This window comes from Centruroides sculpturatus, unplaced genomic scaffold (genome assembly GCF_000671375.1).
Source record: "Centruroides sculpturatus isolate CEXI.00-Female unplaced genomic scaffold, Cexi_2.0 scaffold199, whole genome shotgun sequence".
In the NCBI taxonomy this organism is placed as follows: Eukaryota; Metazoa; Arthropoda; class Arachnida; order Scorpiones; family Buthidae; genus Centruroides; species Centruroides sculpturatus.
In genome coordinates this window covers 602,287-620,918 of record NW_019384516.1, presented here as the reverse complement: position 1 = coordinate 620,918, position 18,632 = coordinate 602,287, and the positions used below count along the sequence as shown (strand labels likewise).

At 33.5% G+C, this 18,632-nt stretch overlaps 1 protein-coding gene across 1 annotated transcript; it reads left to right on the top strand.

The window, feature by feature from the left end:
* The first annotated feature begins 3,752 nt into the window (after positions 1–3,752).
* Positions 3,753–18,437, top strand: LOC111622580 (apoptosis regulatory protein Siva-like). Its single transcript, XM_023364995.1, has 5 exons — positions 3,753–4,027; positions 8,845–8,975; positions 14,004–14,129; positions 17,469–17,604; positions 17,738–18,437. Exons 2-5 carry the CDS (start codon positions 8,858–8,860, stop codon positions 17,787–17,789), a joined length of 432 nt encoding a protein of 143 aa, XP_023220763.1. The 5' UTR covers positions 3,753–4,027; positions 8,845–8,857; the 3' UTR covers positions 17,790–18,437.
* The last annotated feature ends 195 nt before the right edge of the window (positions 18,438–18,632 follow it).

Below are 18,632 nucleotides of genomic sequence, written 5' to 3'. Positions count from 1 at the left end.
CTGCTATCACCTGTTTGAATTTTATGGAAAATTATTTTTAAAAGAAAATTTTTTTTAAAAAATTACTTAAATTTTATATTATTAAATCTTTACAAAAGTATTAATATTTAATTAATTTTAATGAATGTTTATATATATATATATTTTTTTTTTTAAATATAAATAGACTCTCGGGAAACGGCAACTCCGCTTTCTGTATACAATGCTCGAGAAGCGCTTTACAGCGAACACACTGAAACTGGTTTCTAATTGGCCAACACTGCTGTTGACGTCATTTCGCTACACTCTCGCTGCATAAAGAAACGTGGCCAAAATAACTTTTGAGTTCGGAAAAAACCAAGGGCAGATACGGAGGTGGGCAAGGTGGGCAGCTGCCAGGGTAATAGCGCGTTATAGATTTACGGGGCCCCAGGCAAATTTCAATTAGGGGGTTCCATGTACAGTGGTAACTTCAAACATTTTTTTTTTCGGGGAATTTTCGGGGGACTCCTCCAGTATCCTCGTTCTCTTTTTAAATACAACCTATGGTGGGTTAAGTCTTGCACGGCCGAGCGGTCAAGGTAGCAGCCTACCGCTCTGGGGGACCCGGTCTCGAATCCGAACGGGTCGAAAAATCCCCAGGAATTTTTCGGGGGGTGGTCCGTTCGGATATGTCGGGCCCCGTCCCTCACCACCCGGCAGCCCCATTGTGGGCCTAATGGACTTGCAAAAAGAGGCCCTCTTAGTGCCCACAGGGCGGAAAGAGTTAAAAGGAAAAAAAAAGTCTTGCACGGCACTGGCAATATAAAGTCTCCAGAGTTGGTGAAAATTTAAATTTCGATATTCTTAGTACAGTAATGAGTTTATAAAAGATTGGTTTGTGGCACCTTTTTCGTTGGGTTCCAAGCAATTTCCCTCATTGCCCATAGAATAACGCGCCACTGGCCAAGGGAGGCAGATTGATAGAGCGTCAAAACTGGACGAAGAAAATTAAAAATAATGACAAAACATTCTTAATTTTAGATAATCGATTATTTTACTGTTTGAAAATAATAACTTTAACGTATCTTTTAGCCTAAAAGGCGGTCGGATGGTCGAGCGGTCAAGGTGGCAGCCTACCGCTCTGGGAGACCTGGAATCGAAAAAGACCTAGGAATTTATCAGACGGTGGTCCGTTCGGATATGTCGGGCCCTGTCCCTCACCACCCGGACGCCACATTGTGGCCTTGGCTGAACTCATAACGGGCTTGCTAAAAGAGGCCCCATTATGAGGGCGGAAAAAGTTAAAAATCTTAAGTACAGATGGCTACAATATATTAGCAATCTGATGAAACTTCAAAACGTCACTTAGTTGTTAAAAAAAGTCATGTTTTCAGCTAATGCACAGACTGAAAACTTCTCTTACCATAGAATTCTTCTCGTTAATTCTGAAGTAAATCATCGAAATGCGGTTTTGTTACTCATTGTTACTATTACCAAAATGTTAAGAGAAAGTTGCTTAGCTTTTCAAGATAAAATAGACAATCTTTACGAATATAATATTAGCAATTTTTTTTAAACTTATTCAGCTCTTGGCAGAATTTGATCCTGTTATGTAGAGACACGTAAGCAGGATTCTGAAGGAGAAAAATAATTTGAGCAAGAACATTCAAAATGAGTTAATAAACATAATTTAATTATCTTAAACTGCAGGCTTGATTTTAGCAAAAGTAGGTAAATAACAATGATAGACACGTTTCGTTTCATAAAACCAGCGATAATTTAAAAACAAAGGTTATACTTAATGAAAGTTTCGCAGTATTTGTTCCTATTGAAAAATCTACGGATTTCGAATTCTGCGATGTTCTCTTAACCCAATTAAATTAAATCTGTACAAAATATCAAAGGACAAATCTATTACAATATGAAGGGTGTTCGCATTGGACTTAAAACTAAGATAAAAAATTTAAACCCTGTCGCCAAAATGGTCAATATCGATTCTTGGGGCTCAAAATGACATTATTGGGAGGTTGATTTAAAAATTGAAACTAAAAATTACAAATACGTATTATTATGTTTTTGAATATAGTTTCAATGAATTTAATAGTACAGTTACCAGTAGCGGTGTGATAAGTTTCTGTTATCCCTACTATAATATTTAAGATGTCAGTTTCAACAATTTTCGAGACTAGAAGTTTTTTTGTGATATATACATTCTCACAAACTTTATATATTATGCAAAGTAAACCTTTAAAAGTATTGACATTTGCCAGAGATAATAACTTCCTTCATTTAGGAACTTTCTTATGCATATAAACTAAATTTAATTAATTTTTTAGGGTATTAAATAAGTATATTTATAAACATTTATTAAACAATAGACAATACCAACAAATAGAAATATCAACTTCAACTTTATTTATTGTTTATTTTATAATAAAATGATTATTAAGCAACAATTAGTCATTAGCATATGCAATTTGACTGTTACATTATCTTCAATTATTATGAAATATTAATTTAAATGACTGAGAGTTCTAATTTTCAAATGTCCAAAAGAAAAAAACAATTAGCTTCGCTCTAGGAACACCGTACACATTTCAAAAGACTCAATATGGCGACTGCCGCGATGCATCACGGTATCGTGTCCAGACCTTGTGTTTATAGACCAGGCATGGCCAACAAACGGCCCGTCTAATGAATTTATGTGGCCCGCGATCAATCTTTGAATATTAGCTACTGAAGTCCGAATAGCTGGATGTAAAATCTGACGCCAAAAAACAAAAGCTATACTGTACAACTCACGTAAGTACAGTACAGCTTAGAGTGTTGATAAAGCATGATAATGTCAAAAAAAATGGATCTGTAATCTCTATCTACAATTCAGTCTCTACGGGGTGACACCAACAATGAGATCTCGCACCACCTCAAAATCTTCCTAGAGCAGCCTCTGGTTCGGCCTGTGGAAAAAGTTTTCTTTCCAATTCTGCCCGGAGGCAAAAACTCTAGGCCACCCCTGTTATAGACCTTGCTCCAAGCAAACCACGTTGCGCCACACGTTTACGTCGTGCACTGATTCATGGGTTAAAACATATTGCAACAGGGCTTTGAAGCCAAATTTTTCATCTTCATCTTTATTGGATATACAGTATGTTGAAAATTATAGAACGTGTCATCGCTAATTTCACCGATTCCATTTAAATTTGTATGTAATATATGGAATTACATAGTTAATTCCGTCAAATGGAATCTTCGTCCTCTAAAAAAATGGAATCTTCGTCCTGAAATGGTGGATATGCGGATGCCCCTGTAATTCGGAGCTCCACCTGAGGAATACCGCAGTTATGAGAAAGACGACGTAATTACAGTCCGAATTTATTGCCGGCAAGAAAAATAATGCAAACAGAAAGTAAAATCTCCACGTGAATGTAATTGCAAAGAAGTCATCAAGATTCTTTCAGAAAACATCAAACTATCTTGGCGATATTATAAAGGAAAGGGCTTCACTTTTTACCGCGAAAAAAGCATAAACAAAATTAATATACGAAGACAACACATTTATTAAAGAACCCTACAAAATTATCTTATCGTTTTTAATAATCGTTTTCGTATATTAATTTTTTTTCTTCCAGTAGTTCCAAATTATTTATTTAAATTAATTAATTAAAAATTATTATTAAGTTATTAAAGTTATTAAGAGATGGCGCCTATCGCCTCCCTCTAGTGCCAAATTGGTTGCATAATTTATTTAATAATTAGCCGTATCTAGCCCGATAGAATTTGGCATTGGTTGGAGTCTAGCTTTATAGTATATCGGCCAGAAAACTCTTTTAGGAAATGTTTTATTTTTGTGAATTGTTACTGAACAATTAAGCTATTGTTAATCACTTGTTTACTATTATATTTATTATTAGAATATTATAAATTTAAAATTCGATTTTAAATCAATCTGGAAAATGGCAACACTGTAAAAATGGCGGGAGTTACAGTAGATGTAAACAACACGTTACTTTTAGGTTACGTAAAGTAACTCTGATTTTGATTTATTTTCAATTATATTTAATGTCAGGTGAGACATTTTTGAATTAATTTGTATACCGTGGACGTTTTATTTAATGAATATTATATAAATTAATGCTTTTCAGTAATGTAAAATATATTTTAAATGTTGATAAGGAAATGACTTTTATGTTACTTGTCCTGATTTGCATAAATATGTAGGCATTACATTTTACAGAATCAATAATTTAGGTAAAGGGTCTACTGTTTTCGTAATTATTTATGGAGTAATTACGTAGAATGTGACGAATGGTGGTGGTTCCTTGGCGATTTTGAGTGGAGAAGTGCCCTTTTTCGTGTTTTTTCCCGACGAGATTACAATATTCATATTTCCATTTAGTCGATGTGACTGCAGGCTCTGATTAACCCACTTGATTGTGTAGTACATGTTATATAGTAGGAGAGTGTGGGGGCTTATGGTGCAGGACTGCATGTGTTAGAGGTTGAGGCGAGTGAGAGCTGGCTTTGAGTGATACAGAGAGTGGAGAATAGACAATGGTTGCATTTTGCAGATTCAACAGTTATGGAGTTGTTGAGTATTTTTCTGCCGAATGCCCTCTATGGTAGCGCTGTTTGGAACATGTTCGGTGTTTTGATGTCACATTTAGTAGCATCTTTTGTTTGCAGTATCTATCACTAGCTGCAGCTGACCAATGATGGCTGCTCCAACACATACGTCATTCGTCGTTCGGCAGATGTAAATACATAACAACTACCGATTGAAACACCTTTGCTCAGTTTCAACTGTTGATTCTGTTGAACACAGCTAATAGTACTGGTGTGAGGTAAAAACTGTTCTCCTCTGCCCCGAATTGTCTCAGAACAACTATTGCTTGTCACATTTCTCCTAATCATTCCCTAAGTAACTAAGAAACTTAAATACAGTAGACACCCTTTCCTTAACTCGTACTGCTAGCTTAAGGACTATAGACAAATTGCTGAATTAAACATTGCTTCTTTAACTGTAGGTGAAATTTAAAGAACATTAACTTTTTTGACCTGCTTATAGGGCCGCTGAGTGTGAACAGTTGAAAGTGAAATGAGGGATTCCACTTTGAATTCTTCATACCTGAAGGTGGCACACTTCATCCACTGTTAGATGCATTGATTAATTTGGCCGAGTAACCACAGTGGCATTTGTCTTCACATAAATAAATTAAGAGAATATTGGCCAAAATCAGTTGAAGAGTTGAAGGTAATTGTGCATATTAAGGGAATATGAATTTTTTTAATTATGTTATATTAAAAAGAATGTATATTTAATAGTCGTTCGGAAAACGCATAACGTTTTTCCGTCCGACCCGTATATAAAGAGCTATAAACAAAAAATCATAGGACTACTTACCGATTGTGCTCCGTTCGAGACGCCATTACTTAAGCTTGCCGTCGTCGTGGAGGTGCACACTGGACGGCGGATGCACGCGAAGCGTATCACGTGACCCAATTTCAACGTCACTCAGTCACGTGACTAGGTCTCTGACGCGTTTCCGGCAGCTTTTCTTCTCGCGGAATAATCCGTTCTCTTTGCACTAACACGTCATAGAGCAAACCACGTCTTATTATTAACACGTGATTAACTCTTGTCACTTCGACAGCTCGCGGACTACAGTTTGACAACTTTGCCTAGTTACGCTTTTCTAACATCGTAACGTTCTATATCCAAATCCCAGTTAATATTTGACATCGACGATTTATTTTTCGATGTTAACTCCGTAAAAACAGAACAAATGAAATAATAAATAATCGAATTACTTTAAAATTCAGATTAAATGCTATAAAACTATAAATTTAATATCTAAATTTACAAACACGTATGTCTTATATAACTAATCTCTCTAATTTTAAAATCTAAAGTTATATGACAGTAATTAGTATTGGTCGCACATTTTACATACTGTAACTTTTATATTATTGTTAAATAACTTTACATTTTAAAATTAGAGATAAAACATACATGTTTGTAAATTTAGATATTAAATTTATAGTTTTATAGCATTTAATCTGAATTTTAAAGTAATTCGATTATTTATTATTTCATTTATTCTGTTTTTACGGAGTTAACATCGAAAAATACATCGTCGATGTCAAATATTAACTGGGATTTGGATATAGAACGTTACGATGTTAGAAAAGCGTAACTAGGCAAAGTTGTCAAACTGTAGTCCGCGAGCTGTCGAAGTGACAAGAGTTAATCACGTGTTAATAATAAGACGTGGTTTGCTCTATGACGTGTTAGTGCAAAGAGAACGGATTATTCCGCGAGAAGAAAAGCTGCCGGAAACGCGTCAGAGACCTAGTCACGTGACTGAGTGACGTTGAAATTGGGTCACGTGATACGCTTCGCGTGCATCCGCCGTCCAGTGTGCACCTCCACGACGACGGCAAGCTTAAGTAATGGCGTCTCGAACGGAGCACAATCGGTAAGTAGTCCTATGATTTTTTGTTTATAGCTCTTTATATACGGGTCGGACGGAAAAACGTTATGCGTTTTCCGAACGACTATTAAATATACATTCTTTTTAATATAACATAATTAAAAAAATTCATATTCCCTTAATATGCACAATTACCGAGTTGAATCTTCAAAGTTAACTTAAAAATATGGCTGTTTTCTTTTTGGAACTACATTAATGACTTTTGTTTGGTGTAAATGAAGCTCTGAAGAATGTGAAGTAAAACTAAAATTTATATCATGAATGAAGGGGAATGTATGGATAATTTTTGACTAGAATGTTGAGAGTGGTCTTTCAGTATGATTCTTTGTATTTTTGTTTTAACTATTGATCAGTTTAGTGAAATTAAAAGTGAAGTTTATGGATGTTTATATTTGTGTATATACATCATACTGGGATAAAGTAATAGCTAATGAAGTGCTATGCTGGGAGTTACAGGCTTTGGGTACTGTAGTCGTCCCTAGTCGATGCTATGAGTAGCCAGTATGATGTGTCTAAATTAACAGTTCTGGAAGTGAAGATCACATGGAGGTCCAGATAGCATAACTTGCGATGTGTCTGCATGGCAAGTGAGAGTTGTAAATTTCAGTATGCTTTGGGTCAATTCGTTTCTTCCAGAACCTTCTAAATTAATTATTAAAATGTTAATTTATCAAGAGATGGTGCCAACACCTACCTCTAGGCCAAATTAATTGACATTTAATTAATAATTAGTAGCATTAATATAGCCCAGTGTAATCCGGCAATCATTTGACATTAACAGAATTATGTTGAATTTTATTATAGTGATTAGTTCTGTTAAGTTAATGTTAATAAATAAAAGTAAATAATACAAAATTATACTTTATTCTTGATATACAGGTAACCCCCGTATAACATGGCACTTCTATAGCACGGATTCACTCTAACACGGTTTGAGAATTGGTACCATCCCTGTATAACACGGTACTGCTATAGCACGGATTCACTCTGACATGGTTCAAGAATTGGGTAAAATCCTCGTACAACATGAAATGTAATAAATTTTTACATACTTAAGTAATAATAGTTCACGAAAACTATTATTTTCGTGAACTATCAATACTTAAGTATGTAAATTTTCTTTTCTTGCCTTCTGTCGATACACATGGTCCTTCTCGAAACTTGTTTCAATGTTGCCAGATCTCAACGCTTCTGCTTCTGATGTTACCAGATGTTTCTCCCTTATTCCATACTTGCTTTATTCTTCATAAGTGCTTAGCACCATATAAGGAAATTTATAAAGATCTTTTAACTAGAAGCAAGCAATCTAAAATTACATACTTTTTGCAAAAGATTATGCATGGCAGATGCAAAGCATGGATCTGAAGATAATGCAGAAAAATGCTCAGAGGATAAGGATAACTTGCCAAAAAGAAAACGCTCTCAGTTAATAGTGCTTTTAGTGATGACAAAGAAAACATTGTTTAATTTATATTATTTAATTAATGTGTATCACTTAAGAAAATTTTAATAAAGATATTTATCTTAATTATGAAAATATAATAGCATGTTTTTTTAATTTTTGGAACCTAACCCTCCTTTTCGTACTAGTTCTTTGTTTCGTATAACACGGATTTGTATAACACTGCAATTTTTTGGAATGTAATTAGCGTGTTATACGGGGGTTACCTGTATATACATTTAATAAGTCTTATTCTGAATAAGGTGACATTTTACATTTTCATTTTATATATAAACTTGGAATACACACACCTTCTTGTTCTAATTGCCTTCCTCAAACATAGATTTCTTAGCTTCAGCAATAGGGACTCGCATCCTTTTGGGAGATGTATGTGGTATATTGTCATAGGGAAGACCCTGTTCCTCTGGCATTCTATTCTGTTGTGTAAGATCAAATAAACATGCAAATGTTATCCTATCTCTTGACTTTACAACTCATATAATGGATTTTGAAATATCAAATCTGTTTGTTCCGAAGCATATGTCAGGTTGAGAATACAGTATTTGAGAATATCAGACTGCACTTATTAATGGCAGGATTTCTACCAGGAGCATATTGATGGCTGCTGTTTAAGTCCTTGCTTGGAAGTGTGATATTTGTTTCCATTGAATTTATCACAAGCTGTTAAAATTTGTCATACTTCATATAAAATTTATTTTGTAATTGACCGTAACATCTTTTAAACACAACAGACAGTCGGCATTATTGAACCATTCAATGCTTCTCCATTATTCTGTTACATTGAAGGTCAACAGTATTTCTTCATTTTATAATTCATAACATTTAATTAAATATCTGACTTAAAATTCTTAATAATTAAATTTTAGATGCCATATAATTTGTTTTAAAACCTGTAAAATAATATATAAGTTTATTTATTTTTTATTGTAGAATTCATTTTGCAATGCCCAAACGATTAAATCCGTTCGGCGAAACATTTTCTCCACAATTTAAAACCCACGTGGGAATCAAGGAAGTTAACATGGGTGTAAATTGGAAAGATAACATGAAATTTGTACACGGTAAGTTATATTTAAATTGATAGTTCATATTTTTATTGGATCTTAAGTTTGTAGGTTATTCAATACTCAAGATGCCGATGACTGTCATAATTACATGTAAAGACAAATTTAGAATAATTTTACACATAAACAGTGATAATTTTGTAAAGATTTTTTAAACAAATGTTATACAGTAAAAGTTTAATATAACAAATGACCACGGAACTGAAGAAATTGATCCAATGTAATGAAAGTCTGTTTTAATGTGATTATTCTTTATTAAGGACTCGTCCATTGCATCAAAAATTATATTATTATACAGTAGAATCACATTAGAATGGATCTCGATTACACTTGTTTTCAACTTCAGAGTAAGTGCCACCTGCATCAAAACTGTTACATGAAAAAAATTACTGTTAAAGTGTTTATTACACAAAGACTAAATTAGGCTGATACTCCTGAACTTTTCTTACTTCAAAATTTAAAATACTTTACATTTTACTTTTTTGAAAGAATTGTTGTTTTTATGAAAGCCTGTTATAGTTTATCTTTTGCTTTCCAAATGTCTGAAATTGTCTGCTTACTCAGAGACAATTCTTTACTAACTTCAGATTGAGATTTTCCATCTTCAATCTGACGAATTACATCTATTTTTTGTTTTTGAAATCGAAAGCTCTTCATTGGGTTGCAGTTTGAAAAATTTGTAGACCTATAATGTCCATCTGTCTTAATCTCAAGAATGGACGAGGCCAGATATGGAAACCTTGGGCAGGAGGCCCTGATTAACTATATATGAACTTTGGATGCAAACCAGAAGTCACATTATTTTAATTAAAAAATTTTCCTCTGAAAAGCATTATGTAGATGACTGGCATCACTCTATTATTTTAAAGAAGTATGATGTACAGGGGCAAGCCACTACTAATTTGAGGGGTAGAGAATATATTTTAGATTAAATAGATTAAAAATTGCAGCCCAGCACGTGACCATGTCACAATAAACAATTGCTTGTTTTCTTTTATGATCATGGCTCTGCTTTACACAACAAATCCAAGAGTTGTTGCTCGTAGAGAAAACGAAAACATTGGCCATCTGTTATCAGGGCCTGTAATATCAAGCTCTTACTATATTAGAAAAACATATTTCCAATCTTAAAAATCTGTTTCATACCATATTGGAACTCTTACGGATATTTGTCACAACCCCCAAACTGGAAGGTGATGGCCAAGTAGTTAAGGTGGCAATTTACTGCTCTTGGAATTCAGAATTGAATTAAGATGGATCAAAAAACCCCAGGAATTTTTGGGGGTGGTCTTCTGGATATGTTAGGCCCCATTCCTCACCACCTAGCCACCCATAATGGGATTGCTAGAAAACAAAAGTCCTCTTAGTGCTCACAGGGTGGAAAGAATTAAACCAAAAAAAAAAAAAAACATTCAAACACTCAAGCCTTTCAGCAGAGATAGAAATTACTGAAGAAACTTTGTAAAACCTAGGAAAACACTGTTTTTAAAATNTGCTTGTTTTCTTTTATGATCATGGCTCTGCTTTACACAACAAATCCAAGAGTTGTTGCTCATAGAGAAAATGAAAACATTGGCCATCTGTTATCAGGGTCTGTAATATCAAGCTTTTACTATATTAGAAAAACTTATATTTCCAATCTTAAAAATCTGTTTCATACCATATTGGAACTCTTATGGATATTTGTCACAACCCCCAAACTGGAAGGTGATGGCCAAGCAGTTAAGGTGACAATTTACTGCTCTTGAAATCCAGAATTGAGTTAAGATGGATAAAAAAACTCCAGGAATTTTTCGGGGGTGGTCTTCTGGATATGTTAGACCCCTTTCCTCACCACCCAGCCACCCATAATGGGATTGCTAGAAAACAAAAGTCCTCTTAGCGCTCACAGGGTGGAAAGAATTAAACAAACAAACAAAAAAAAAAAAAAAAACATTCAAACACTCATTCCTCACCACCTAGCCACCCATAATGGGATTGCTAGAAAACAAAAGTCCTCTTAGTGCTCACAGGGTGGAAAGAATTAAACCAAAAAAAAAAAAAAACATTCAAACACTCAAGCCTTTCAGCAGAGATAGAAATTACTGAAGAAACTTTGTAAAACCTAGGAAAACACTGTTTTTAAAATTAAATCCATACTTGAGATAAAATGTAAAGGTATTTAGTCTAGTAACTTGATAAAAGAATCTGGTTGTTCATTTGATATTTGAAATAATTGTTGGGTTAGTTTTATTAATTATACTTTCATTTAAACAGTGTTTCTCAATTTTTCCTAAATAAAAGTTACCCCTCTAAAGACCTCTTTTTTGGACAGTGCTTTTTTTCGAATTGCCCCTTAACAAAATTTCAATGCTTTGTACTTATTTTTAAGTGATAAGAATAAATAATAAGTTTTTTAAAATCATTTTTTAAGTTTCTGATTGACCAGAAAGGACATCAAACATTTTGGACATTCTTTTATTGCCAAAGTTTATACCTTTTCAACATAATCATTTCCACATTAGGGTCAATTCTTCTATAGAAGCACAAACTTTTTTATTTTCTCATCAAAAAATCCTTCCACTAGATTTTTAACCCAGGTAATTTTAGACTACTAATTTTGAAGCTTTTCTTACGGCAAGTACTCAATGAATATTAAGACTTCTATTTGACAAGGAATTTGGTAAAACAACTGCCTTGTATAATGGGGACAGGATGATATAAGGAGATGACATTGATTTTATAGGAAATATAGGACAAAGGTGACAAATTTNTAAGAACAATAAGACTTTTATTTGACAACAAGGAATTTGGTAACACAATTGCCTTGTATAATGAAGACAGGATGATATAAGGAGATGACATTGATTTTATAGGAAATATAGGACAAAGGTGACAAATTTACTAGTTCCTGGCATCATAAAATCATATAGAAATAATTCCTTAAGAGGGAGGAAAATAAAGCAAAAAGTTTTTCTAAAAAGTAGACAGGATTAAATGTTTTTGTGTGCAACATGGTTTCTAGAAAGCTGCTTTGAAAATTAAAAAGAGAGCTCCATTCATAAAATTTGATTTGCAGATTGCATTTAAGAATAAAATCACTACTTTAGCCACATAATGTGTTTAAATTTTTTGTGATTTTGTGTCATAGCTTCAAGGACCACCAGTGACTAAAAGCTCTAGTCATGGATTTGTACCTTGCCAATGGGCTGACCATGTGGAGTTTTCTTCACATTAGTAACACCTAAATTCGGACAGTTCCTGTAAAAGTCTTCCCAGGAGGCATTCCTCTCGGCAGATTGCCCATGCTACATTGCCATAACCAAATAAATCAAATGTGTCAAAGTTTCAAAGACATGTATGATTTATGTATGACATTGTATGATTTTGTGTTTCTTCATGTGTGCATAATTAAATGCTTATTTTGTTTCATTTCTGTCTCAATGTTAAGCCTTAAAAATGTAACAGAATACACACAATATTGGACATGAAATGAATTTACTCAAGTCCTAGATTTTGAGTTGTCGAAATGTGCTTTTTTCCCCCTGCTCTAACTGGGCTGTTTTTATCAAGCCCATTATTAGTTCAGCTGAGTGGTGAGAGATGGAGCCTGACATACTGGGACAGACACCCCAAAAAATTCCTAGGGTTTTTTCAACCCATCGAAATTCAATCCCTGGTCTTCCAGAGCAGTAGGCTGCTATTCTACTTTGAATTCATTTTTTAGATTTCAATCAGTTAATGTCTGTTTTTAGAATTGTCTTGCTTGTAAAATTATTGTTAAACATATTTGTTTGTCCATAAAGTAACAAAAATTATTATATTGTGAAAAAATATATATACAGAGGGTGATTGGTTAATGAACATAATTCGTTCCAAGACTTTGTTCGCTATCTGAATTGTTCATTAACCGATTATTGATTTACCATAGGTTTTTATGGGAATTTGATTAATTCGTTCTAGAGACCCCAAAAAATAAAAAATTATATACTTTCTTACTATGTTTATTTATATGTAATAATAAAAATACATATATACACAGTCTTGCATTTTTATTAGTCATGTTTTTTTCCATTTGTGGGAGTTAAAGAATCTGTCTAACGTTGATTGCTTTTCTCTCTTCTTCAGAATTTTTCAGAAGTAATAGCATTATAATTGTAGAGATCCCCAAGCCTATTAACTTCAACCTAGTTTGGATGCCATTTTAAGACCGTTGTTCTGACATCCTCCCACTTCTTCAAAAAAATGTTTAATGGCAGATATCGACATTAATTCTTTTTTTCAGAAGAAAACATATCTCGCTGAGTTTCTTGGTGTTCTTCATTCAAGAGTTCTTGTCATTCTTCTGTCGTCAGATCCAGTTCAGGTTCCATTATGAGCTCTTCAATGCTCTTTATTTCTCAGATGTGACTTTTGTTACTCCTTTAGCTGCTTGAATTTACAGTATCTTTCTTAGATAAGATTTAACTATGGCCTACTGAATACCTTTTCAAGCCATACTGCCCAGCAACATCAGACATCTTCTGCCTACTCTCTACCTTTGTTATTATGCTCTCACCTTTTGAAAATAAAAACCGATACAAAACTTAATGAGTGGCCACCTGACAGTCTTGTGAATACTATAAAAAAATTGTTTCTGTCAGAAAAATAAAAGGCTGGAATTACAAGGGAGAGTTTCAAAGTTTGGAGGAATACTATCCAATCAGTATATACTGAGTTGAGCGTCAATGTTTCGAATTATTGCCTGAAAATGAGGGAAGACCAATTATTTTACTTTGCTTCTTCTTGTGTTTGTTCTATGAGGTGTTTATTGTCCTAACATAAAAATCTTTTGCGAAAGCATCTGTTATCCGATTTGTTCGTTGACCGATCACCCACTGTGCTTAACTATCTGAATTGACGACAACCTTCCACACTTCTCCAGCAGTAAAACATTTAATGTCATCAATTCAGGTAATTGATGTAATATTTTCAGTTTTTTCAATAATTTAATTTGATTTTCAAAAATATTTTATTGGTTTATTAATGTTATCTTTTTTCTAACAGATAAAACACAGGATTTGTTATTTAATGGAATGAAGAAACAATTTTCTCAATTAAATTCTTCTGTAAATAGCAAATTTCCATCTAAACAGAATAATTGGCTGTTTCTTAAATCTAAAGAACATTCTGGTAAGTATTTGTAATTTATCTATAAAAATTTACATTTTATTATTTAATCCACAAGGAGGTATCATAAAATGAGGTATTGACATCTATATTTTGTATGTAATACCACAATCATCAACCCATATACAGTGGAGTCCTGTACAATGTGGAGGATATGTTCCACATTTTAGGAAATCACATTATTGAGACATGCATTGTAAACCTAGGCCTAGAAGTTGAAGAAGAAAATGTATACCTCTGGAAGACAAAATTAGAATTTTGTATGAGTATTAGTTGTAATTTTTTCATTACATTACAGGGAAGCACATTATATGGGAGTTCACTATACTACTTTTTCAATATGATCATTAAAAATATTCAGACATTTGTGCTGTATGTAATGAACTTATCCATTTTGTCACCATAACATTCCTGTATCTGGTTATGATTTAATTATTTAGTGAGTAATGTTTCATTTCTTCATTTGATATGAACAATGTATATCCAAGCAATCTTTAGTGTGGAAGAGATAAAAATCACTGAGATCCAGACTGAAAATTTGGCTCCTTGTATATGAGGGATGACTCACAATCTCTTGTTAAAATTGTTGCAGTATGTACAAATTCATTTGATATGAAATGTCTCCAAAGTGACCAAAGATAGCCAAAGCATGCTATGTTTATAGCATAGCATAGAATGCTCATCGATTCTCATCAAAACGTCAAATTTCCAGCAAAACACCCAAATTCAACATTCGAACGTTTTCGGCCACTCATTAATTGGCCTTCATCAGGAAAAGTCAAAACAAAAATAACTGTTCTATTTATAGAATGTTGCTGTGTTGTACACCTAATTTTAAAAATTGGTTTGAACATCAGCTGTGATGTATATTAAGCAATGTATAATTTCCTTTAAGAGTGTAAATAATACTTCCATGCATTTGGTATGGGGATGTAATTTGTGATTCAGATCCCAGGACATCACATTAGTCAAGGCAGATAAAAGCAAGGCGGTCATGATCATGAAAAGGACCTAGGTGGTCTGCCTTGCTTTTATCCGTCCATCTGTTACAGCAGTACATAGTGGAAATGCAATGGCAACTTGCTGAGGCCTCATATATAACAAAACTACAAAATTGTGTCACTAGGTTCACACGCACTAGCCTAGTAATGGCGCTAGGCCTACAGCACACAATAGTCAACTCTCCTGACACCCCGCCTGTTCGCCTTTGCAAAAATGCACAAACTGGGTTAACACTTACATTCTGTGATTGATAAAGCCAGATCCCCAATGCTTTTGTTGGAAAATTGGATCCGTTGTGTGTTAAAGTGCCACTTTCAATCATATACATATATGATCTTCAATTCAGGTTCACTTCTATCCAAACTTGCTGCTATTAATTTAAGTGGGAACGAATATCTCATTGTGTTCGATTTTGTATCCATGTTTCCATCTATTTGTTTAGAACCATGCTTTTGCACTTTGAGAGATTTTTTTTCTAAGCACTACTACTGATGCTCAAACTTTCCACACTCAAATATTAGACCTAGCACACCTGCTGTTCTATTCCTCATCTTTTTACTTTGATAGTGCACCTACATACAAAAAAGAGGGGTACCTGTGGATAGCCCCATTTTGGGTGATCTGTGTGAACTGGTTGTACGACAATTGGTAAACATGTTCCTTAGTAAAATTCAAACATAATATCGTCATGTATACCCGATACGTTGATGACATTTTGATTATATGGAGAAATAGACTGGATGTGATAATGTGTTAAAAGTGTTCAATAATAACAACTATGGATTAACATTAAAATTGGATCAGGAAAGCCACATGGACATTAATTTCTTGGATATCAAGATTTATGTAGTGGATAATAAGTTCAAAATTACAGTTTTCCACAAACCCACTTACATTCCTCTATTCATACCAGCCAACTCTGTTGACCTTTGGTCATATAAAACGTCCGCTTTCCGCGCACTTGTGGCTAGAGCCCACTCACATTGTATACAGCTCTCAGATACTAACAATGAGCTAGTACAAATGAAACATATTGCATCCAAGCATGGATACATTCACTCATTTATCAACAATATAACATCCACATATCAAGCCAGGTCAATCAACACCAATACTAATGTTAACAATGCAGAAGAGAAATGGGTAGTCCTAAATTACAAACTATCCCTCCATTGCACATACATGATGATGGCCAAGGATTTAAACATATGCATAGCATACAAAAGGAAACCCACCGTGTTCTGCCTTTTATCTAACGTGAAGGATGAAACTGAGGATGCTAAAGCACCTGGAATTTATCGCATCTCACTACAGGATGACAGGTTCAACCGGACACTAACCTGCATTGGTTCCACATACAGATCATTACAAGCCCAGTTACGTGATCACAGGTATGACATAGCAAAAGGAAACATCAATATGGCCTTAGCTCGGTATACCACTGAGCCGGGAATTTACCCCATATGGGAGGAGGCATCCCTAATAAACAAGGTATTCAACAGACAGCATATAAGAATGTTAGAGGCCGCAGACATCTACAGGGCCGACATAAGAGGAACATGCATCAACACGGATTACATTCCCATACCAAATGTATGAAAGTATTATTTACATTCTTAAAGGAAATTATACATTGCTTAATATACGTCACAGCTGATGTTCGAACTGATTTTAAAAAATTAAAAAATTACGTGTACAATGCGGCAACATTCTATAAATAGAACAGTTATTTTCGTTTTGACTTTTCCTGATGAAGGCCTATTAACAAGTGGCCAAAAACATTCAAATGTTGAATTTGGGTGTTTTGCTGGAAATTTGACGTTTAGGTGAGAGTCTATATATTGTTCTAGTTTATTTTGTTGTTTTTATAAAATGTTCATCCATACATAGCACAGAGAGTTCAGGATTTACCACAAGTTTCAATGAGAAGTTTTCAGTCATTCCTCAAGTTATTCCTTATATACTGAAAGTGATTTTTCTTATTTTAGACATGACTCCCAATGATTCTTCTCTCATCTGAAATTCACTTGGATATATGTTGTTTTTTTTATCGTAAAGAGATAAAACATAGTCACACTACACAGTTAAGTCATCAGAGATGAGAATGAATTTTGCTCATTAAGCTAACAACAAGAAATCTGAATATTTTTGATGAGCATGTTTAAAAATGGCATTTCAATTGAGATTTCAATCTATACAGTCAATTATTTGCATTAAGAAGATAATGCATACAAAATATGAACTTGTGACCTTTTTTTCTGATTTATTCTTATGTATTAACAGGTTTTAATAGAAAATATATCCTGATATCAAGATCTTAATTACTTGTAAATTTTTCAGGTTTAAATAATAGCATGAGTAACAATCCTTACAAGTCTCTCTCTTGTTCATTTTGCGATCGCACAGTGACCGCTTTAAATTCTTGTGTATGCACATCATGTAATGGAAAATTTTGTCATCTGTGTTCTGTTTTACAGTTAGTATATAAATGTTTCTATCAGTTTATAAATTATTTATAAAAACATTACGATTATATACAATCTTTTATGTAAATTTAAGATATTCATATAGAAGAGACTTTGTTTAATATTTGCTTTATATCCTTACAGGTACGATAAACATGAAGACACTGCGATATGCTTGACGTGTTTGCAGAAGTAACGTCATCCAACAAGTCATTTTGTAAATATATGTAAATACGTTCATTTTAAATTAATTTTTATAAAATATTTTAAATCGTTAGCAATAAATATTTAGATTTCGTTACAAATTAAATGAAATTAAAAGTAAATATTATTTGTAACATAGAGATTTGATAACTTTGTACCAAAATAAAATTTTAATATTAAAAACAGTTTTAAATTGTGATATGTTCACTTCTCAAATAAAAAAGAATTGTTGATACCCAAAATATAATGCTAAAATATCAATTTGTACATTCTGTAATGCAGGCATGAGCAACTTTTCTATAGTAAGAGTCAAGTGACACCGTTTTGACATAATAACGGGTGGAACGTTGGTCTATGTTTGTAAAGAAAATGCAAATACCATGAATAATCAGTCTAAAAACTTCATAATCTTACAGCTTTTCTCTGAACAGGTGAAATCATTATAAATTACTTATGAGGTAAATATGGTTAAGGATCTTGATGATAATTGGGACATAGAAAAAAAATCTCTGAGGATTGCAGGTTGTCCAACATGTAAGTTAAAGATGAAAATGTAAGCCTGGTATTCATGTATGGAAATGGACAATGGAAACCATTAACCAGAACATAAAACAACTTTACTTTTACCATTGTTATTGAAAGGTATTCATAAGTATGTAGGCATAATTCAGATTCTAAGGTATTTGATATCCTTGATCTGTTTGAAGTGTTTTTCTTGCCCAAATTGTCTCTGGTGTTTTTACTTTCCAGAGTTCTATTACATGGCATTCAAATTTCAGTTGAATGCTATGTAATAGATCAGAGTTCAATAACCACAGTGGTTTGAATATTAGAA